This window comes from Schistocerca serialis, chromosome 3 (genome assembly GCF_023864345.2).
Source record: "Schistocerca serialis cubense isolate TAMUIC-IGC-003099 chromosome 3, iqSchSeri2.2, whole genome shotgun sequence".
Lineage (NCBI taxonomy): Eukaryota > Metazoa > Arthropoda > Insecta > Orthoptera > Acrididae > Schistocerca > Schistocerca serialis.
In genome coordinates, this window is record NC_064640.1 from 835,669,095 (window position 1) to 835,693,709 (window position 24,615).

The 24,615-nt window shown below is 41.6% G+C and overlaps 1 protein-coding gene across 1 annotated transcript in view; it reads left to right on the plus strand.

Moving 5' to 3' along the window:
* The window catches only part of LOC126470873 (growth/differentiation factor 8-like), a 436,594-nt gene extending 416,137 nt beyond the window's left edge, over window positions 1-20,457 (plus strand). Inside the window, exons 2-3 of the mRNA XM_050098889.1 lie at window positions 77-462; window positions 18,022-20,457. Coding sequence (XP_049954846.1) covers window positions 77-462; window positions 18,022-18,405 — 770 coding nt within the window. The 3' untranslated portion in view covers window positions 18,406-20,457. The remainder of the gene's footprint in view (window positions 1-76; window positions 463-18,021) is intronic.
* Window positions 20,458-24,615: the final 4,158 nt, after the last annotated feature.

Genomic DNA, 24,615 nt, shown 5'->3' on the forward strand with positions numbered 1-24,615 from the left:
CGACGAGCTACGTGGTATGTACGAATAGGTTTAGTGTAGAGCAGCGCTGGCTATAATGGCGACGCCGCTGTTGCAGACACGAAGCTGCCGTACGGCCGGCGCAGCCACGACGTGCAGATGTTCCGCTTCTCGGAGAAGGTGATGCGCAACGTGGTGACAAACGCGACGCTGTACCTGTACCTGCGCGACGCCGGCGGCGGCCGCAGCAGCGGCAGCGTCAACGTCACCGTGATGCGCGTGCTGAGCAACCCGCAGCAGCAGGAGTCGCCCATGCTCGAGGTGGTCTACGTCAAGAACCACGTGTCGCTGCAGCTGCCGCACTGGTACGCCATCGAAATGCAGAAGGTGGTGGCGCACTGGTTCCGCTTCCCGCGCGAGAACCACGGCATCGTCGTGCAGGCCGTGGACAGCGCCGGCAGGCAGCTCGTCGTCACCACCGCCGACCAGGACGACGGCTCGCGGGTCAGTTTCTACTACTCTACACCGGTTTCCTTTCTACATCTACATTTATACTCCGCAAGCCACCCAACGGTGTGTGGCGGAGGGCACTGTCATTACCTCCCTTTCCTGTTCCAGTCGCGTATGGTTCGCGGGAAGAACGACTGTCTGAAAGCCTCCGTGCGCGCTCGAATCTCTCTAATTTTACATTCGTGATCTCCTCGGGAGGTATAAGTAGGGGGAAGCAATATATTCGATACCTCATCCAGAAACGCACCCTCTCGAAACCTGGAGAGCAAGCTACACCGCGATGCAGAGCGCCTCTCTTGCAGAGTCTGCCACTTGAGTTTATTAAACATCTCCGTAACGCTATCACGGTTACCAAATAACCCTGTGACGAAACGCGCCGCTCTTCTTTGGATCTTCTCTATCTCCTCCGTCAGACCGATCTGGTACGGATCCCACACTGATGGGCAATACTCAACTATAGGTCGAACGAGTGTTTTGTAAGCCACCTCTTTTGTTGATGGACTACATTTTCTAAGCACTCTCCCAATGAATCTCAACCTGGTACCCGCCTTACCAACAATTAATTTTATATGATCATTCCACTTCAAATCGTTCCGCACGCATACTCCCAGATATTTTACAGAAGTAACTGCTACCAGTGTTTGTTCCGCTATCATATAATCATACAATAAAGGATCCTTCTTTCTATGTATTCGCAATACATTAGATTTGTCTATGTTAAGGGTCAGTTGCCACTCCCTGCACCAAGTGCCTATCCGCTGCAGATCTTCCTGCATTTCGCTACAATTTTCTAATGCTGTAACTTCTCTGTATACTACAGCATCATCCGCGAAAAGCCGCATGGAACTTCCGACACTATCTACTAGGTCATTTATATATATTGTGAAAAGCAATGGTCCCATAACACTCCACTGTGGCATACCAGAGGTTACTTTAACGTCTGTAGACGTCTCTCCATTGATAACAACATGCTGTGTTCTGTTTGCTAAAAACTCTTCAATCCAGCCACACAGCTGGTCTGATATTCCGTAGGCTCTTACTTTGTTTATCAGGCGACAGTGCGGAACTGTATCGAACGCCTTCAGGAAGTCAAGAAAAATACCATCTACCTGGGAGCCTGTATCTAATATTTTCTGGGTCTCATGAACAAATAAAGCGAGTTGGGTCTCACACGATCGCTGTTTCTGGAATCCATGTTGATTCCTACATAGTAGATTCAGGGTTTCCAAAAACGACATGATACTCGAGCAAAAAACATGTTCTAAAATTCTACAACAGATCGACGTCAGAGATATAGGTCTATAGTTTTGCGCATCTGCTCGGCGACCCTTCTTGAAGACGGGGACTATCTGTGCTCTTTTCCAATCATTTGGAACCCTCCGTTCCTCTAGAGACTTGCGGTACACGGCTGTTAGAAGGGGGGCAAGTTCTTTCGCGTACTCTGTGTAGAATCGAATTGGTATCCCGTCAGGTCCAGTGGACTTTCCTCTATTGAGTGATTCCAGTTGCTTTTCTGTTCCTTGGACACTTATTTTGATGTCAGCCATTTTTTCGTTTGTGCGAGGATTTAGAGAAGGAACTGCAGTGCGGTCTTCCTCTGTGAAACAGCTTTGGAAAAAGGTGTTTAGTATTTCAGCTTTACGCGTGTCATCCTCTGTTTCAATGCCATCATCATTCCGTAGTGTCCGGATATGCTGTTTCGAGCCACTTACTGATTTAACGTAAAACCAGAACTTCCTAGGATTTTCTGTCAAGTCGGTACATAGAATTTTACTTTCGAATTCACTGAACGCTTCACGCATAGCCCTCCTTACGCTGACTGTCCTCAATAGGAGCAGATGGTAGTATAAGCTAATTCGGATGATATATTCCCTAAAACGTGTATCCAGTTTTTATTGGTTAAAGAGACCCAGCTGTTTGAGTGCAGCCGGCCGGGGTGGCCGAGCGGTTCTAGGCGCTACAGTCTGGAACCGCGCTGCCGCCACGGTCGCAGGTTCGAATCCTGCCTCGGGCATGGATTTGTGTGATATCCTTAGGTTAGCTAAGTTTAAGTGGTTCTAAGTTCTAGGGGACTTGTTTCCAGAATGAGATTTTCACTCTGCAGCGGAGTGTGCGCTGATATGAAACTTCCTGGCAGATTAAAACTGTGTGCCCGACCGAGACTCGAACTCGGGACCTTTGCCTTTCGCGGGCAAGTGCTCTACCATCTGAGCTACCGAAGCACGGCTCACGCCCGGTACTCACAGCTTTACTTCTCCCAGTATCTCTTCTCCTACCTTCCAAACTTTACAGAAGTTCTCCTGCGAACTTTGCAGAATCTGCCAGGAAGTTTCATATCAGCGCACACTCCGCTGCAGAGTGAAAATCTCATTCTGGAAACATCCCCCAGGCTGTGGCTAAGCCATGTCTCCGCTATATCCTTTCTTTCAAGAGTGCTAGTTCTGCAGGGTTCGCAGGAGAACTTCTGTAAAGTTTGGAAGGTAGGAGAAGAGATACTGGCAGAAGTAAAGCTGTGAGTACCGGGCGTGAGTCGTGCTTCGGTAGCTCAGATGGTAGAGCACTTGCCCGCGAAAGGCAAAGGTCCCGAGTTCGAGTCTCGGTCGGGCACACAGTTTTCATCTGCCAGGAAGTTTCTAGGGGACTGATGACCTTAGAAGTTAAGTCCCATAGTGCTCAGAGCAATTTTTGTTTGTTTGAGTGCAACCCAAATCAATACGCACATCAAAAAAAGTTTTGCATCACCTCGGTTCCGAGAGTTCCGGAAACTGTACAGAAAATTGGAATCGAGATCAACACAAACATCATTTCCGTACTTTTATCCATCATTTTGATATGCAGCTCCTTGTATTGGCCGTGTTTGCAGTTAAAATTGTTGGAGGTGAGGTCCGCCAGTCATGCAAAACACAGTTTTTCCCAGTACCCAAACATGTTTCGGCACCACTGTGCCATCATCAGTGGGTTTTCGTTTTTATTCATTCTGCAGTGTGAACATTTTTATTAAATGATTATAAAATTATTTGCATTTTTAGTTGAAACAACAGATAGTTTCGCTGGCCGGAGTGGCCGAGCGGTTCTAGGCGCTTCAGTCTGGAACAGCGCGAACTCTACGGTCGCAGGCTCGAATCCTGCCGCGGGCATGGATGTGTGTGATGTCCTTAGGTTAGTTAGGTTTAAGTAATTCTAAGTTCTAGGGGACTGATGACCCCCGCTGTTAAGTCAAATAGTGCTCAGAGCCATTTGAACAGATCGTTGCTGGCATGAGTGACCGAGCGGTTCTAGGCGCTACGGTCTGGAGTCACGCGACCGCTGCGGTCGCAGGTTCGGATCCTGCTTCGGGCATGGATGTGTGTGATATCCTTAGGTTAGTAAGGTTTAAGTAGTTCTAAGTCTATGGGACTGAAGACCTCAGATGTAAAGTCCCATAGTTCAAATGGTTCAAATGGCTCTGAGCACTATGGGACTTAACAGCTATGGTAAACAGTCCCCTAGAACTACTTGAACCTAACTAACCTAAGGACATCACACAACACCCAGTCATCACGAAGCAGAGAAAATCCCTGACCCCGCCGGGAATCGAACCCGGGAACCCGGGCGTGGGAAGCGAGAACGTTACCGCACGACCACGAGCTGCGGACTAAATCCCATAGTGCTCAGAGCCATTTGAACAGATCGGTTCTTTTTGTAAATATCTTTACATTTGGTGTGCATGAATTTTCTGGATCACTTGTGTGTTAATTACTATAGGTAGCTTATCATCTGCAACCTAACGATGTTGATGAGAATATTTTTTTTTTTTTTTTTTTTTTTTTGCTAGGAGTTAACCCATCTTCTAGAATGTAATTCAGTTTTTCGCTATGTTTTCGCGCCTATATTCGTTTTTACTTACGTTTTCGTGTGGCAAGTACTTCCATTCTCCGCATAATGCTGAGGTGTTGTGATGCACACGTAACTATAACAAGTATTTTTCACAAATAACGCAGTGAAACACTTTTTACTTCGCCAGAACACAGTGTGATTGTGGTTTGTTATGTGTCCCAGCGCAGTCAGTGTCCATTTGTGCACATTCTCGACGCCACACTGGCTGTGTGATCCTACATCTGTGTCCATAGATTCAAAGCCCACTGCAAAAGTATGTTTAAGGTCATATGTTTTCTCTGTTCTTATGTTTCAGTTAAAAACAACCGCAACGAATTTAAATAACGGAGTCCTACGAAACCATTGAATTCATACTGCAATGGAATGTAGGTAAAAAAAGTAGCCTTTCCTAATCATCAGATGACTGAAAGAGCTCGCCAGACTTCACTAATTATTATTTATTAGTTGATAGGCGCTTTTCTGTTGCTCATTTGCACTATTTTTTTAATGGTGCAGTTAGAAATATCAGATGTTCGCCAAACGGAATATTCGTATTTACCTGAAGAATTTATCTTCAGAAGAAAGGCGAAATAAGCAGTCAGATAGGCTGACAGAAGAAGCCAGTCAATATACAGGGTGATGTTTTTACAAACTCTCAGAGATGATAGAGAATGGTAAATATGTCAATTTGAGGTAACGGACCCTGGTCCTGAAACGACCGAGTCGAAAGTTACCAGCGAAAATCATTCTGACATAGAATCTCTTCTAATCCAAGCTCTTTAAAATGGTTCAAATGGTTCTGAGCACTATGCGACTTAACTTCTGTGGTCATCAGTCGCCTAGAACTTAGAACTAATTAAACCTAACTAACCTAAGGACATCACACACATCCATGCCCGACGCAGGATTCGAACCTGCGACCGTAGCGGTCGCTCGGTTCCAGACTGTAGCGCCTAGAACCGCACGGCCACTCCGGCCGGCCCAAGCTCTTTCCGATCGATATTTAGGGAGAAGGTAGTATGGACCAAAACAAGAAAAGCTTGTGTAGCAAATACGAACTCTAAAATGCATACCTTAAGGGCTCTTGAGCGCTTGCGCTGTGGAAGAGATTCGTTTCAAAGTAGCAAAGATGAACAAGTGTTCATAGCGCTGACTTTAAGAGGCCATGTTTACTGTATTTTTTGTCTTGTTTTAGTCCATACTTCCACCTCTCAAAATATGGAAAGCAAAGAGCCTTCAGTAGAAGAGAGCCACTATCAGAGGTATGAGAACGATATTCGCTAATAACTTACTTTCGACGCCGTCGTTTCTGGACCAGGCTCCCTGAGCTTCTTCAAATTCATATAATTACATTTCTCCATCTGCCCTGAAAATTTTTACCATCATCACGGAATCATGCTGTAGATAAAATCTACTTTCATTCTCATAAATTGTGACACATCCACAAAGCGTGAGGTGGGCGTGAATGATGGTGTGGTACATCATAACACTTGTTTCTTGCCTCAACAACGGTGTGACAGTCAGTTGGCAAAGAAATTAAGTTGTGGCAGAAAGATGTGAGCATAGGGGATCTTGCTGTGAATAATTGATATATAACGGGTCTGTGTTGTGTGTGGGATACAGAGGTGTTGATGCTATTCACCCACTGTTGAGTAATTCTTTCACAGGCAGAAATTAAGTCTGGGTAATAATCCTACGTAGTGGTAGTTTGGCGTTATGAATCAGCAGCGTATGGATAGTCTTGGCAAATTCTGCAACCGTATACCCAACCATGCCGTCGCATTACAACTCGATAATTTTCATCTGAATACTGTAGTAGCCTAGAGTCGTCACTCATATGAAAAGGTCAGTGGCTAAATTAATAACACTCTGCACAGACGCTGCATATAACTTCAGCACCATGCTCAGCTTGGTGAAACAGTTGTTAGTTCGGGTTCTCTGTGTCTTAAGCGTACAAGTTGGAAAGCCCTTTAATATAGATGCGTCTCGCTTTTGTTGAAAAAAAAAAGCATCAGAAGTGGTAACATTGTAATAATTACAAGTAGACTATTTTTTGTCGTTCTTTCTGTATTTATAGACTAAAAGAGGAGGAAGGCAATGGCAAACCACCTCCACTAGGACCTTGCCTAGTAAGGCGGTGCGGGTCTATCGCGTCGCTGCCCTACGCTCTGTAAGGGAGTATGGGACTCATCATCATCATCATCAGACTAAAAGATGGCTTTGGGAAAGGATGATTTATCCTAGGCATTAGTGCCAGTGCTTCGTGTTCCTCGTTCTACGTTCTGGTCACAGCTGCGTCTCCTGTCATATTAGCTGGTTTAATTTCTGCATTCGTTTTGGAGACCACTTTTTCTGACATGGCGTATGTTAAAAACGTTTGTTTTACTTAAAAACCTTTAAGAGGTTTCACATAAAAAATTCGAAGATATTACTTTCCTGTACGCCCTTTTATTTCGATATTTGGACTGTAAACAGAGCTGACATCATCAAGTGTGCTAACGGATTGATACCGGAAACCTTTATTTATCGATTATATTTTTGCATTTTTCATCCCCCGTCCCCCCCTCTCTCCCCTCCATGTTATTCAAATCCATCAAAATTAATTTTCAGACAGATTCTTCCGTTTTGATGTCATTTATTTGTCGAGTGGGAGGCTGTAATGGTCTCTCGTCATATCCTTTTGTGTCAACAAATGCAACGCAGTCCAGGCGTTCTGTCATTGGAGGAGCAATACAGGGCGTCTGTTTAACTGTTCAGCTGTGTATGAATACCTAAGGGACCAAACTGCTGTGGTCGTCGGTCCCTAGACTTACACACTACTTAAACTAACTTATGTTCTACATCTACATCTACATCTACATCTATACTCCGCGAGCCACCTTACGGTGTGTGGCGGAGGGTACTTATTGTACCACTATCTGATCCCCCCTTCCCTGTTCCATTCACGAATTGTGCGTGGGAAGAACGACTGCTTGTAAGTCTCCGTATTTGCTCTAATTTCTCGGATCTTTTCGTTGTGATCATTACGCGAGATATATGTGGGCGGTAGTAATATGTTGCCCATCTCTTCCCGGAATGTGCTCTCTCGTAATTTCGATAATAAACCTCTCCGTATTGCGTAACGCCTTTCTTGAAGTGTCCGCCACTGGAGCTTGTTCAGCATCTCCGTAACGCTCTCGCGCTGACTAAATGTCCCCATGACGAATCGCGCTGCTTTTCGCTGGATCATGTCTATCTCTTCTATTAATCCAACCTGGTAACGGTCCCATACTGATGAGCAATACTCAAGAATCGGACGAACAAGCGTTTTGTAAGCTACTTCTTTCGTCGATGAGTCACATTTTCTTAGAATTCTTCCTATGAATCTCAACCTGGCGCCTGCTTTTCCCACTATTTGTTTTATGTGATCATTCCACTTCAGATCGCTCCGGATAGTAACTCCTAAGTATTTTACGGTCGTTACCGCTTCCAATGATTTACCGCCTATGGCATAATCGTACTGGAATGGATTTCTGCCCCTATGTATGCGCATTATATTACATTTATCTACGTTTAGGGAAAGCTGCCAGCTGTCGCACCATGCATTAATCCTCTGCAGGTCCTCCTGGAGTACGTACGAGTCTTCTGATGTTGCTACTTTCTTGTAGACAACCGTGTCATCTGCAAATAGCCTCACGGAGCTACCGATGTTGTCAACTAAGTCATTTATGTATATTGTAAACAATAAAGGTCCTATCACGCTTCCCTGCGGTACTCCCGAAATTACCTCTACATCTGCAGATTTTGAACCGTTAAGAATGACATGTTGTGTTCTTTCTTCTAGGAAATCCTGAATCCAATCACAAACCTGGTCCGATATTCCGTAAGCTCGTATTTTTTTCACTAAACGTAAGTGCGGAACCGTATCAAATGCCTTCCTGAAGTCCAGGAATACGGCATCAATCTGCTCGCCAGTGTCTACGGCACTGTGAATTTCTTGGGCAAATACGGCGAGCTGAGTTTCACATGATTTCTGTTTGCGGAATCCATGTTGTTTATGATGAAGGAGATTTGTATTATCTAAGAACGTCATAATACGAGAACACAAAACATGTTCCATTATTCTACAACAGATTGACGTAAGCGAAATAGGCCTATAATTATTCGCATCTGATTTATGACCCTTCTTGAAAATGGGAACGACCTGCGCTTTCTTCCAGTCGCTAGGTACTTTACGTTCTTCCAGCGATCTACGATAAATTGCTGATAGAAAGGGGGCAAGTTCTTTAGCATAATCACTGTAGAATCTTAAGGGTATCTCGTCTGGTCCGGATGCTTTTCCGCTACTAAGTGATAGCAGTTGTTTTTCAATTCCGATATCGTTTATTTCAATATTTTCCATTTTGGCGTCCGTGCGACGGCTGAAGTCAGGGACCGTGTTACGATTTTCCGCAGTGAAACAGTTTCGGAACACTGAATTCAGTATTTCTGCCTTTCTTCGGTCGTCCTCTGTTTCGGTGCCATCGTGGTCAACGAGTGACTGAATAGGGGATTTAGATCCGCTTACCGATTTTACATATGACCAAAACTTTTTAGGGTTCTTGTTTAGATTGTTTGCCAATGTTTTATGTTCGAATTCGTTGAATGCTTCTCTCATTGCTCTCTTTACGCTCTTTTTCGCTTCGTTCAGCTTTTCCTTATCAGCTATGATTCGACTACTCTTAAACCTATGATGAAGCTTTCTTTGTTTCCGTAGTACCTTTCGTACATGATTGTTATACCACGGTGGATCTTTCCCCTCGCTTTGGGCCCAAGAACAACACACATACCCATGCCCAAGGGAGGACTCGAACCTACATCTACATCCACATCCATACTTCGCAAGCCACCTGACGGTCTGTGGCGGAGGGTACCTTGAGTACCTCTATCGGTTCTCCCTTCTATTCCAGTCTCATATTGCTCGTGGAGAGAAAGATTGTCGGTATGCCTCTGTGTGGGCTCTAATCTCTCTGATTTTATCCTCATAGTCTCTTCGCGAGATATACGTAGGAGGGAGCAATATACTGCTTGACTCCTCGGTGAAGGTACCGGTATGTTCTCGAAACTTCAACAAAAGCCCGTAGCGAGCTACTGAGCTTCTCTCTTACAGAGTATTCCACTGCAGTTTATCTATCATCTCCGTAACGCTTTCGCGATTACTAAATGATCCTGTAACGAAGCGCGCTGCTCTCCATTGGATCTTCTCTATCTCTTCTATCAACCCTATCTGGTACGGATCCCACACCGGTGACCAGTATTCAAGCAGTGAGCAGTGGGCGAACAAGTGTACTGTAACCTACTTCCTTTGTTTTCGGACTGCATTTCCTTAGAATTTTTCCAATGAATCTCAATCTGGCGTCTGCTTTACCGACGATTAATTTTATATGGTTATTCCACTTTAAATCACTCCTAATACCTCCTCCCAGATAATTTATGGAATTAACTGCTTCCAGTTGCTGACCTGCTATATTGTAGCTAAATGATAAAGGATCTTTCTTTCTATGTATTCGCAGCACATTGCACTTGTCTACATTGAGATTCAATTGCCATTCCCTGCACCATGCGTCAATTCGTTGTAGATCCTCCTGCACTTCAGCACAATTTTCCATTGTTACAACCTCTCGATATACTACAGCATCATCCGAAAAAAGCCTCCGGCGGGAGGGACCGTGTTATCCGTGACATGGCGCCTCAAATAGCACGGCCATTCCGCGCGGCAGGATGTCTCTCCTGAGATTCTTCAGGCGCATTTTCTCTGCTGTTTGCAATTTTGTTTTTACATTGTACAGCTAGGGTCAGCCCAAACAAATAGTGCTGATCATATCTTTCGTTTAGCGCTCAGTACCAACGGAAAGCTTCAGCTTGTTTCCAATTACAAACTAAATTATTTTTAAAGAAGAATTTTACATGTCCATTCTATAGAGCGGCCCCAGATTATTTTATTGCGATATTTGTTTTATCGATATGTATTAACAGGGACAGTAGAACTAGAAGAATAGCTACTGCTCCAGCAGTGACAGCACTGAAATGGGCCACGCTGACTGCTACCAACATGCATACAGCGCAACTAAGTCGCTGTGAGATTCCTGATTATTCTTCGTGTTTCACTATTCCTGTTAATACATATAAATGAAACAAACATCGCGCTAGATTAGCCTGGGACTGCTCTATCGAGTGGGCACGTAATATTCCGCTTTAAACATCATTAATTTGTAACGCGAAACAAACCGACGCTTCCCGTCGACACTGGGCATCGCATGAAAGACCTTATGAGCGCTATTTGTTTGCGCCAACTCCAGCTATACAATGCGAAAACGACATTACAAACACATGCTGAAACACTAGGGATAATGCTCCTTACGACTCTTAGGAGAGACACGCTGTATACTACACACACGGAAAAAATCGCAACATCAAAAAATTATTAATGTATAGTAATGAAACTTTGGGAATACGTTTGTCTAGGTACCATATTTAAGCGATTAACAATGCAAGCTCACACGTTAATTAATTTATTTATTTTTTGAGTCCAGGACATAAAATAATTACAAAAACTAATAAGTATTGAGTCACATAACAAATTTGCAAAATTAAATATGTACCGGTACAGTAGCATTTATGACACAGATTCAATAATACATACAGACAAGCAGCAGAGAAACAAGCAGAATGATGATTTATCACAGCAGTTTCGCTGGCTGCTGCAAGATCGCAGATAGTTCATGCAGCCGGTAGGTTCCTGCAGACTAGCAGACGTTTGTCCTGTACGTCACCACACTGACAAGTTTCCTCCTCATTACTGAAGCCCCACTTCCTGAGGTTGGATTTGTACCTTCACACCCCAACTCGCAGTCTGTTCAGAGTCTTCTAGGTAACGTATAGCAGGTGTGAACCTTCGGCTACTTCCTCCTTGACCGTTATGTGATTGTCTTCAGCTAGGGAGTCTCGCCAAAGCGCCTCTATGCGAGTTCTGGGAGACGAACGAATTTCCATAGTTTTCTGTAGGAAGCTTTTTCTTGACCTCAGTCTTGGCTGTTGAGGGTCATGTCCGAACAAAGGATGTCTAGGGTCGATTTCTCGTTTTTTCTTCTACACTTCTGTTGCAGCTTGCCTTCGAATGCGTGACGGTGCTATACCCATAATTTGGTACAGCTTATTGACAGGATTAGGTCGTAAGCAGCCTGTAACAATGCGTCCTGTCTCGTTCAGGGCTGTACCTACATGTTTAGCTTGTGCAGAGTTTTGCCAGACGGGTGCTGCGTATTCTGCGGCGGAGAAACATAGTGCCAAGGCAGATGTTCTAAGCACTTTTGACTGGGCACCCCAATGGTTTCTGTAAGTTTGCGAATGATGTTGTTCCGCGCTTTTACTTTGAGGCTCGTTTCTTCACAGTGGGCTTTGAATGTGAGGGAACGGTCCATCTTCACCCCAAGGTATTTAGGAGCTTTGCAGTGGAGTAGTTGTTCTCCTCTCCAGGTGATGTTCAGTTTCCTTTTGGCTTCGGCTTTCGGTAACGAAATGTGTGGGAATCAACGCCCCAAGGGAAGGCATAGTTTCACTGACGCTTTTTATGCCACCTCCTGAGACCTTTTCGTGTTGATTCTGAGTGGTGGTGAGTCTGAAATGTTTTCCTCGCTCATCCATAAGAAATCCGCGTGATTTCAACGCTGGGAGCCACGGTTCTGACCACTATCGCAGCTGAGAAGAAGGTGTGAAATGTGGATAAGGAGCAGTGTGACGACGTTCCCATCATATGGCACGTCCACGGTGGCGTCGGACAGAATTTTGGTGAAATTTGGTGCCAGTGTGACATCAATAACCTCCTTACACCTAATATGAACTTCTGAGCCCTCGCGGTTTTATCGCATGTGTCGACATCTTGTTATTTGAAACATCACTGTGCTAGGGCGTGACGTCGCGTGCCGTCACAGTTTCGCACAAATTTCAAACTTCCGCGTCGTAATGGGAGATAATTACTAGTTTTCAAAAACGTGACCCTTTAATTGTGCTGAGCAGTGTATATGTATTGTCATGCAACCTTTTACCTGTTATTTGAGATACACTATTGGCCATTAAAACTGCTACACCAAGAAGAAATGCAGATGATAAACGGGTATTCGTTGGACAAATATATTGTACTAGAACTGACATGTGATTAAATTTTCACGCAATTTGGTTGCATAGATCCTGAGAAATCAGTACCCAGGACAACCACCTCTGGCCGTAATAACTGCCTTGACACGCCTGGGCATTGAGTCAAACAGAGCTTGGATGGCGTGTACAGGTACAGTTGCCAATGCAGCTTCAACACGATACCACAGTTCATCAAGAGTAGTGACTGGCGTATTGTGACGAGCCAGTTGCTCGGCCACCATTGACCAGATGTTTTCAATTGGTGAGAGATCTGGAGAATGTGCTGGCCGGGGCAGCAGTCGAACATTTTCTGTGTCCAGAAAGGGCCGTACAGTACCTGCAACATGCCGTCGTGCATTATCCTGCTGAGATGTAGGGTTTCGCAGGGATCGAATGAAGGGTACAGCCACGGGTCGTAACACATCTGAAATGTAAAGTCCACTGTTCAAAGTACCGTCAGTGTGAACAAGAGGTGACCGAGACGTGTAACCAATGGAACCCCATACCATCACGCCGGCTGATACGCCATTATGTCGATGACGAATACACGCTTCCAATGTGCGTTCACCGCGATGTCGCCAAACACGGATGCGACCATCATGATGCTGTAAACAGAACCTGGCTTCATCCGAAAAAAATGACGTTTTGCCATTCGTGCACCCAGGTTCATCGTTGAGTACACCGTCGCAGGCGCTCCTGTCTGTGATGCAGCGTCAAGGGTAACCGCAGCTACGGTCTCCGAGCTGATAGTCCATGCTGCTGCAAACGTCTTCAAACTGTTCGTGAAGATGGTTGTTATCTTGCAGACGTCCGCATCTGTTGACTCAGAGGTCGAGAAGTGGCTGCACGATCCGTTACAGCCATGCGGATAAGATGCCAGTCATCTCGACTGCTAGTGATACGAGGCCGTTGATATCCAGCACGGCGTTCAGTATTACCCTCCTGAACCCACCGATTCCATATTCTGCTAACAGTCATTGGATCTCGACCAATGCGAGCAGCAACATCGCGATACGATGAACCGTAATCGCGATAGGCTACAATCCGGTCTTTATCAAAGTCGGAAACGTGATGGTACGCATTTCTCCTGCTTACACGAGGCATCACAACAACGTTTCACCAGGCAACGCCTATCAACTGCTGTTTGTGTATGAGAAATCGGTTGGAAACTGTCCTTATGTCAGCACGTTGTAGGTGTCGCTACCGGCGCCAACCATGTGTGAATGCTCTGAAAAGGTAATCATTTGCATATCACAGCATCTTCTTCCTGTTGGTTAAATTTCGCGTCTGTAGCACGTCATCTTCGTGGTGTAGCAATTTTAATGGCCAGTAGTGTATACGCAACACTGCTAGTGGTGCCACTTGCCGTCTGCGAATGGTTATTGCATGTTGACGTCGAACATTGGCGGTTGTCACATTAATGCGACTGGACCGTGTAACTACACTTAGCAGAAATCAGCTGTCTCTTGCGTATTGCTTTGTGCTTTCTATGACTTGTTTTTAAGAGGCAAAAACAGAATCAGGTGCTGTTTTTTGTTGATTTATTGCATTTTAGAATACAGTTATGTAACGAAATACAGTGGAAACATTTTGAAAATGCCCCTAAAAATTCCACCTGTATTTCTCATAGAATCCAAAATGATTTAGTTGATGCATTCACCAAAATACTAAGAAATGAGTTGATTAACATCATCGCTAATAGTGAATCGTTTTCGATTTCGGCTGACGAAACAATGGCTATTGCAGGCACAGAACAACTGTCCCTTGCTACTCGTTATTCTTGATCATGCAGTAATATTGTCAGAAAAGAATGCCTCAGATTTACACCTTAATAAGGATGGACCCGAGCATTATTTCCGACACATTAATCTACTGCATCTGCCCGAGGTTTAAATCAGATAAAATGCTAGGGCAAGATTCTGATGGGCGCAGTACTTTGTCCGTAAATGTTAATGAAGTATGGAGTATAGAAGAAATATTTCATGAAATGCACATCGTGCTTACAACGCTACCAACAGAAACTAATGTAAATTGTGGAAAATCGTAAAAACGGGGAATGTAAAAACAGGTTTCACTACAATTACATTGTCGACTTGTTTATGCTTATAACATTGACCAGATGCCAAAAGTGCACTGGAGAAACTAAAAGGAGAAAATGATGGGAAGATAGCATCGTTTCAAAATATCTAAATCAGATTTTTGGGGAAAATGTTTTTCCCCACTGACACGAAAATCTGCGGGTGCCCTGCCCACCGCTAATCAAGTGTACGAATTAAAGTGGTCATTTGCATTGACGTTGGTTTGAACACAACAGTTCTTTACTAGGCATACAACTCGTGAAGCATTTACAGATGGTCGAAGGCAGAAAAAATTTGTAGTGTTGGAGTACCACATTACAGATTCAAAGGTCTTGGGTTCAATCTACGGTCTCTCACAGTGTACTTCTTTCATCTCTGGCAATGTTCACATTGTCGAAAAACGCCGAGTTTCACAATGAACTGTATGTCTCCCTATAACTGGGTCAGAGAAAGGCAACAACGTAGCAGCTGAAATAGGAAAACAGCTTGTAAAAGCACTGTGCTGTTCAAACCAACCTGACAGCTGAACCGTAAATACGTAAAGAAAATCCAAAAGAAAACTGAAATCTAACAAAATAAGTCATATTCCTGCATAGATTGTTCTTTTATTTTGAAATAAACACTTTACTTCATTATCAGCAATCAGTTAATTCCACCCCTTTGGGCATTACAAAGTTACATGTTAACAAAAATTGTTAAGCATATAATATGTTATATTGCACACATCAGTGTGGGAAAAGAGCAGTATGTGGTGTCGTCCCTAACTACAGTTTTGCACAACCGTAGTAGTAATAGACACATCTATACAGGGTGTTACAAAAAGGTACGGCCAAACTTTCAGGAAATATGTTATGTGGACATGTGTCCGGAAACGCTTACTTTCCATGTTAGAGCTCATTTTATTACTTCTCTTCAAATCACATTAATCATGGAATGGAAACACACAGAAACAGAACGTACCAGCATGACTTCAAACACTTTGTCACAAGAAATGTTCAAAATGTCCTCCGTTAGCGAGGATACATGCAACCACCCTCCGTCGCATGGAATCCCTGATGTGCTGATGCAGCCCTGGAGAATGGCGTATTGTATCACAGCCGTCCACAATACGAGCACGAAGAGTCTCTACATTTGGTACCGGGGTTGCGTAGACAGGAGCTTTCAAATGCCCCCATAAATGAAAGTCAAGAGGGTTGAGGTCAGGAGAGCGTGGAGGCCATGGATTTGGTCCGCCTCTACCAATCCATCGGTCACCGAATCTGTTGTTGAGAAGCGTACGAACACTTCAACTGAAATGTGCAGGAGCTCCATCGTGCATGAATCACATGTTGTGTCGTACTTGTAAAGGCACATGTTCTAGTAGCACAGGTAGAGTATCCCGTATGAAATCATGATAACGTGCTCCACTGAGCGTAGGTGGAAGAACATGGGGCCCAATCAAGACATCACCAACAATGGCTGCCCAAACGTTCACAGAAAATCGGTGTTAATGACGTGATTGCACAATTGCGTGCGGATTCTCGTCAGCCCACATATCTTGATTGTGAAAATTTACAATCTGATCACTTTCGAATGAAGCCTCATCCGTAAAGAGAACATTTGCACTGAAATGAGGATTGACACATTGTTGGATGAACCATTCGCAGAAGTGTACCCGTGGAGGCCAATCAGCTGCTGATAGTGCCTGCACACACTGTACAAGGTACGGAAATAACTGGTTCTCCCGTAGCACTCTCCATACAGTGACGTGGTCAACGTTACCTTGTACAGCAGCAACTTCTCTGACGCTGACATTAGGGTTATCGTCAACTGCACGAAGAATTACCTTGTCCATTGCGGGTGTCCTCGTCGTTCTAGGTCTTTCCCAGTCGCGAGTCATAAGCTGGAATATTCCGTGCTCCCTAAGACGCCGATCAATTGCTTCGAACGTCTTCCTGTCGGGACACCTTCGTTCTGGAAATCTGTCTCGATACAAACGTACCGCGCCACGGCTATTGCCCCGTGCTAATCCATACATCAAATGGGCGTCTGCCAACTCCGCATTTGTAAACATTGCACTGACTGCAAAACCACGTTCGTGATGAACACTAACCTGTTGATGCTACGTACTGATGTGCTTGATGCTAGTACTGTAGAGCAATGAGTCGCATGTCAACACAGGCACCGAAGTCAACATTACTTTCCTTCAATTGGGCCATCTGGCGGTGAATCGAGGAAGTACAGTACATACTGACGAAACTAAAATGAGCTCTAACATGGAAATTAAGCGTTTCCGGTCACATGTCCACATAACATCTTTTCTTTATTTGTGTGTGAGGAATGTTTCCTGAAAGTTTGGCTGTACCTTTTTGTAACACCCTGTATATAAAATTTAAAAATGATAACCTTATGCTGTTTTATCACTGTGATAGCACACATAACACATTAGAATACATTGATTACTCTCTTGTAGTATGTTGTCTCTGCTCAACGTCAACCTGCATGTCAAAAACCTTTTGCTTGAAAATGGTACAAATGCAATAGTAATCCTAAATTAAAAACATTTGCTAAAAGCAAATATGATGTCATTTTAAGTAGGTACATTGGAATACATTAACTAACTAATTAACATAACTATAGACGTGGTTGTGTGACTTGTATTAGTGTTGCTTCCCCCACAATGTATCATACTATAAACATACAAATTTTTACTGTGATGTAGCTTAAGGGGACAGAATCAGCTAACTGCTAAATATTGCAATAAAGGATTTATTTCAAAATGAAACAACAGCCTAAGCACAAATTTCCTGTAGCTGTGGATCCGTGCATAGAAAAAACTATTTTTAAAAAAATCAAAATCATATTTTATGTGATTGTCTTGATCCAGGTCTGAAAACACTTGTTATAGTAGCTTGACAATCAATAATATCTTTGTTCTTAAGTCTTGTAAATAACTGCAGCTCTTTTTTCCAACTATGAGTGTGAGCTGTAAATATTAAGCCTCAAATAATATATCTACAGAAACCACTTGTTGTTAGTGAAAGCCGGCCCCTGTGACGGAGCGGTTCTAGGCGCTTCAATCTGGAACCGCCCGACCGCTACGGTCGCAGTTTCGAATCTTGCCTCGGGAATGGATGTGTGTGGTGTCCTTAGGTTAGTTAGGTTTAAGTAGTTCTAAGTTCTAGGCGACTGATGACCTCGATGTTACGTCCCATAGTGCTCAGAGCCATTTGAACCATTTGTTACTGAAAGAGCAGAAACTCTTCGAAGTGACGGGTTTTCTGCTAATAATATGATGTTGATCCTGTCTAAGCACAAATGCTGTAAAGCAACTCAATGATAGTTAAATGTTAATACACCTTCCACTATTAGTTTTACTTCACTCATGTAAGATGGTTATTCATTTACTGGTTCTTCGTCCCTGATGCAATCTGCAGACACGATGAAAAAATGAAAAAGTTATCAAACCGTATTGTAATATTTGTTTCAGGTGCCTTTCATTGAAGTGCTGACAGCGGACGGGAGGAAGCACCGCTCAAAGCGCACCGTTGGCCTGAACTGCGACGAGCGCTCAGAAGAAACGCGCTGTTGCAGATATCCTCTCACCGTCGACTTTGAAGAGTTCGGCTGGGATTGGATTATCGCGCCAAAGAAGTACGAAGCCAACTACTGTGCTGGTGAATGCCCGTACGTCTTCCTGCAGAAGTTCCCCCACACGCACATTGTCCACCTAGCGAATCCAGCCGGAAGCATAGGACCCTGCTGCGCGCCGCGGAAACTCTCGGCCATATCTATGCTCTACTTCGACAATGAATACAACATCATTTACGGTTTATTGCCTGGAATGGTCGTTGATCGTTGTGGATGTTCTTAAATGCCACATTTTAATTACGAACTGTTTCCTGTGCAAATCGAAAATTGATGAGCCCGAATATTAGCCGTCTCAAAATTCATAACGGTACTGTTTACGATGGCATGTGAAGTGTGAAAATCCATAACTTGCGGCTCATTTCGAAATGAATATTTTGAAGGAAAAAAAAGATATAATTTATTTCTTAGCGTTGGTGACACATTCCAAAGGGTATTTTCAATGTTATTTCCAACTTACTTTATTATTTTGTATTACCTGTGAAAAATCGAGCGTTCAATTGTAATCGTGCAACTACGTATACACAAATGCCAATACAACTGTAACGAAAGGGACAGTTTTTCTTTCTGTCCAGAGATGGTCCTTACGCACGTAATTTGGAAGCTTCTCTAGGGCGAACATTATTATTAAACTTAAATAAAACAGTAGCGTAAGCAATATTCACACTGTTTGGTGATCATCTAAGCTTTGTTATTGCACTTTACTGTTGTGGTTACACCTTATTGTGCAAAATGAAGAGTCTTAACGAATTTCTCAGTTCTATAATGGGGACTAGAGGCAGAGGCTGCGTTATCCTACTTAATGTAGAGAATGTCCCCGAAATAAATGAAAGAAAGGTTTAAAATTGCAATATTAGTGTAACTTATGATAAGCGTGAACCATGTCGTATTGACAATACTTGCGTGCTACTGTTACACAGTTCCGAGAAAAATCTGTATTCTGGAAGTTATCAAATTTTGGTTACAAGTCTATATTAATACCGATGTGATAGAAGAAACACTGTAAATGTCCGTTTATTTGTGTACGCGTGACTTCATATTGCCACAATTATAAGTATTGTTTTTGTATACATGGTTGCATTTGTGTTTGATGGCATTTCCAAAAAGAAACCAATAGATTCTTGTCATAATAAATGCAATTTTATAGAGAATGTGATCTGTCAGACTAATTACATTAATTTATTTGTAATCGGGAATTAAATGAATGAATATTAATTCAGAATAGGCGACAGACCTGTGTTGATCTAATCGGAGATCTTTCTTAGTAATGTGTATTTAGTGACTGTCATTCTAGTACTTATACATTGATATTTCTTCACTGGGGGATGTATTTGATAGTTAATTATCTTTTATGTACCTCAAAGCTGAGAAATTGGTGTACCCAATCTCATAGTGTGTCAGTAACAAATCAAAATCACTGCAAAATAATTATTTCGTGTAATTAGGTCAGCTCATTTACTGGCTTACCAAAAAAAGAGAAAAATAAAATAAAATACTATGGTGTTCTCTGAACTCAAACTAATGTAATGACACAGTGCAAAAGTGGCTGAAGCAATGTGAAATACCAATCAAGGCTGTGTTCTCCTGTACAGCATACTGATAGTTATATTATGCTGCTTAGGTTATAAATTAAGCCAGTAACACCTGAAGGCTACAACATGATGTGTTACATACTTATTAACCTCCTGATTACCCTTTTGTTTCCTTTATGCTCTTTTAGCACGTAGGAAAGCAGTAAATTAGTTATTATACATTTATAGACTAAGTTCATTTAAAATGTGTTATTTGAAGTACCAAAGTCAAACAAATTGCAGTTATATTCAGAATTCTGAAAATTAAGTTTCGTGAACTACATACGAAAAAAGTTACATTTAGTGAATTGCGTTTTATTAGGAACTGACTGTGTTTCTAGGTGGATATTTCTGTGTGTTGTCGTGTGTCTGTGAACAATTAAATGTATTGTTATGTGTACTGCTAACTTTGCATCATTGTGTCTGTAGTATAGCCTATATTAAACAGATTCGAATGACTTTCATCCCATCAGTCACTATCATTAATGAGTGTCTTCATATAAACTATTCAGACTCAGATATGTTTTATAACACATTTCTGGCATGGTGTGTGGGACTGTACATCAGAATAAAACTACAAGCTGCATTTAGGTTTTAATATGTTTTTCAAACCAAATTTTCTGAACAACAATTGGCCCATAAACAATTTCAGAAATAGTTGTAGCACAATTCGCAACTGTGATAAATAAAACATTGCTTTCACTTAACCAGGCATAAAACTTTAGAAGTCTGGCACTGGGAAAACAAAAATGTGATGGAAAGAGTGTTACTGACTCCTACAACTTTTACCACAGTTTCCATTTCTGAATATTTGCAGTCTCACTAAAATATTCCAAAATAGTTAACCTTCAATGTACAATTTCAAATATCCATACAATTTATTTTGTGGTGAAGTCAAAATATCAAGAAATCAGAAGGTAGAGAAATAAATGATGTGTGTAAAATTCTATTTTCATGAGGATCAACAGCTTAATAAAATGATCTCCCACTGTTATTCAAAAGGAATGTTCTTGACACACCAGTAGTACACAGAACAATATACAACAAATTTTCCTCTGATGATTCTTTTTATAAATTTTGCAAATAAAAAATACTCTAACTGCACGTACTATCATGAATGTTAAGAGACAATGTAAATTCAGGTGTGGCATTGAAATATTTTTTCCAGTATACTTTCACACTATTCCAAACACAGTGAAAAGAATGAGCAAGAAAAATGAAGACATTAATGTAGCGGAAGTGCAAAAGGTAACATTTTCAAAGAATATTGTGCCTGACATCTTACTGGAAGGAGTAGGATAAGAATATCCCCAACATAACAGCATTTTGAGGGAAAGATACAGTATTACCTGAAGAAGTACAAGATTTGTAGAAAGTATACAACTTCACAGGAGAAAATATACTGCCTATAGCTAAATGCTTATGGTAATTATTTATCCAGTGTTGTTTCACCTTTCTTTGTAGTAAGGTTGTGTTTCTCCTGTGATGGAAGATAAATCATTAGTACAATTAAGTTATCTGTACATGGATTGTGAAATTGGATTTTGATACGTGTGACAAAGAGTCAGAATTTTATCAGAGTGCTGTTGTGCTGCTTACCTACAGAATGGTGTCAATATCTTGTGCTGAGATAGCACAGATCACTCTAGTACTTAGTTGACAGTTTGTTACAACTCCTTTTTTAATATAATTTCTTTTTCAAAACTGATGACAAACATTACCCTTCTCTTACTCACTGATTGCACACATTGACACTGCAGTAATATTAGAATCTATCAGAATAATTCTTGACATTACAGTGACTTAACAAAACCAACACTCAAATTCCATGAGGGACATGAGGTAGATACCACCCACTGACCTTTAGAAGAACTTTCATAGTGTATTGTAATTCTAGAAAGGAGCTGTTTCTTTCGTACCTAAACATGTAACAATGTTATATATATTCTATTCATTTGTGGGATGTATGAGAACACCAAATGCAGGCTGCAGTAAGGTATGTAACCGTAGAGAATTCAGAGTAATAAGTATGAAAATCTTCTCCCAGAGAAAATTAATGGACTTTGAAGTACAATAAATATTTGAGATAAAATACAATGAAAATGAATATAAAAATGCAACTGAATTTTTGCGATAATAGAAATTCCAGATTAGAAACAACAAATACAAATTATGAAGGGCATTCAATCACCTGAAGATAACTGAGGGATATATACTAATGATAAAAAAATCTCTCTCTCTCTCTCTCTCTCTCTCTCTCTCTCTCTCTCTCTCTCTCTCCCCCTCCCTCCCTCCCTCCCCCCCTCTCCCTCCCTGCCCCCTCCTCCTCCCTCAATGCACATTTTCAGATTTTTATATGTATATAATAACCGTGCATCAAAGAAGTTGTATCTGAGTAGTAGCTATTTCTCAAAAGTTATCACTGTTTTCCAAACTGGATTTTGTATAAACACAATTATTCGGCCATGTCTCTCAATCATATCCAGATGTTCAAGTTGAAGAAAGTGTGCTTTTTCATCCATACATATAAGTTGCTCTTTGGCACAAATCTACAAGTCTTATCACATTCGTTAGTCCTTACAGAGTAGATGTGTACACAGATTCAATAAATGTCTTAACCACAAAAGTCAAACAAAGAATTGAAACTGGCTACAGTCTGAAACAATTTAATGATTTAGGATGTAGTACACATTATCATTTTTGTTTATATATGAATGCATTTTCTGTGATACGTTTCTGAATTAACTTATTAGTAACTGCTAGTAAGTAATGAATCTGTGCTGTAAAGCAGTGCTCTTCAACTAAAAGTTACTGTTCTTGAATAGGATTCTTCTATAATAAGCCTCACATCTGTGACATGCTTACCAATTATCAGTCGAATTGTGCCATTGGCAGAAGTTTATTTGAAAGTATTTCAGATCAAGCCCCTTTAGAACTTTTAATGACACAGCTTGCTAAGTTAGTCCAAGAAAAGCATCCAGTACTGGTAACACAAAGAAAACTGTTGTACTTTTTACTGTATTCTACATTAAAACAGTGACCTAGACGAAATTTAATTAATGAATAAACGAAATATGTGAAACACCGAGTTCGGAATGTATTGATGTAATGCACAGAAATAGCATGCAAGGCAAAGGCTTCAGCAAGGATTAACAGCTCGATGAAGCTGATATATGTGCATACTTCATTTACTTGCACATGCTATGTTTTTCCATTGTACATGTAGCCAAGAATGAAGTTTTCCTGCTTTAAGAAAATCTGTCCAAGATACCTCTATGAGAGGATATGATTACTCTCACATTTCTGTGCCTTGTTTTGGATGTGGGTAAATTTCTATGGCAATAGAAAGGATTACCAGATTACCAACGCAATTTCTGAATTCACAGTGGTACTTCCCACATTACTACCACAAACTCATCAAACATCAACAGAGATTATAAGAGTGCAGGTTAAAAGTAATTTGCATTTTTAACACAGTGATCATAGCATAGAGCTTAAATAGTGTCTGTTGGAAGCAACAGTAGCCATAAAATCTCTAATTAAGCAAAATGGCATGAAGTGGCTTAGGATGAATGGTTCAGAGCACTGGACTGGTAGGTGTTGGTCTCAATTTGAGTAGGAGTAGACACTTCCTTTTAGCTCAATTTTTCCCAAATTGCCACAGGACAGTTACTGGGAACCTGATAACCTTCACAGAGTTTGGTGCATGATGTACTGACTCGCTTTAGAGCTTCAAAACTCAACATGCAGCTCTGACTTCTCTTATTCTAGACACTGTCGTGTTAGTGATAATTAAGGAAACCTGAAGGATAGTATGATCACAAAAAGGTATACACCTCTTTTGTAGATAAGAAACTAATCTAGACAGCAGGACATAATCTAGGCGGGGCCTGCATGGTGAACTTTAGTTTTCTCATTCAAGCAATGAATGCAGAATATTGAAATCATAGATGAGACAATATTGGCTATTTTTAAATTTCTTGCATCACTGAAACTGCACTAATTCATAAGAACATCAGAAAAGAAATTAGCATCTGCTAGTGCACAGGGCTCCACATCTGAAATGTACAGTTGACGCATATTTTAGCACTTGAGCACCCAATTAGCATTTAATGACTACCATGTATCCATTTAAATTTTAAGATCAACATACGTTTACATTTTTAGTACGTGTCAGGAACATATTAAGATCCAAGAAAATTCAGGAGGAAGTAAGCTAATAAAAACTACCACAAAACATGTTAAATGAAGCTCATTGTATTACAAATGCTTTGCTGTCTATAACAGTGAGATAGAGAATGAAATTGTAGAGAAATGTGCAGAAACAGCAGAGAAATCAGTTTCCTGACTTTTATCTTCTACAGAAATAAGTATTCTTCTTTTTTATTTCCTGAAGCATTTTTTAAACAATTTATAGCAGAAAATGTGCTACATATTGCACTGAAAGGAGCAGGCTTTTTCACTAACTATGTAGTTCCATTAAATTTGGGTTGTACAGAATATGTGTGTCAGAATTAACAAACAGAAGAAGAGTAAACAATTTTCAAAATGAGCAGCTCAGACAAAAGTGCTGACTGCACAGTAGTGAAAATTGCCAATGTTATGACTGAACAATGAAAAATCCAGATTGGAATATCTACAATTATGGAAAGGATAGATTGCTACTCACAATAACATGGAATATTGAGTTGCAGACAGGCACAATGAAAAGACTGTCACACACTTAAGTTTTTGCCAAAAGCCTTCGCCAGGAAAAAAAAAACAATGCGCGATTTCTATCTCTGGCTGCACAGTGTTTTTTTTTTTTTTTTTTGGGGGGGGGGGGAGGGGCAATGGGTGCTTGCTTGTGTGAATGCGTGTGTATT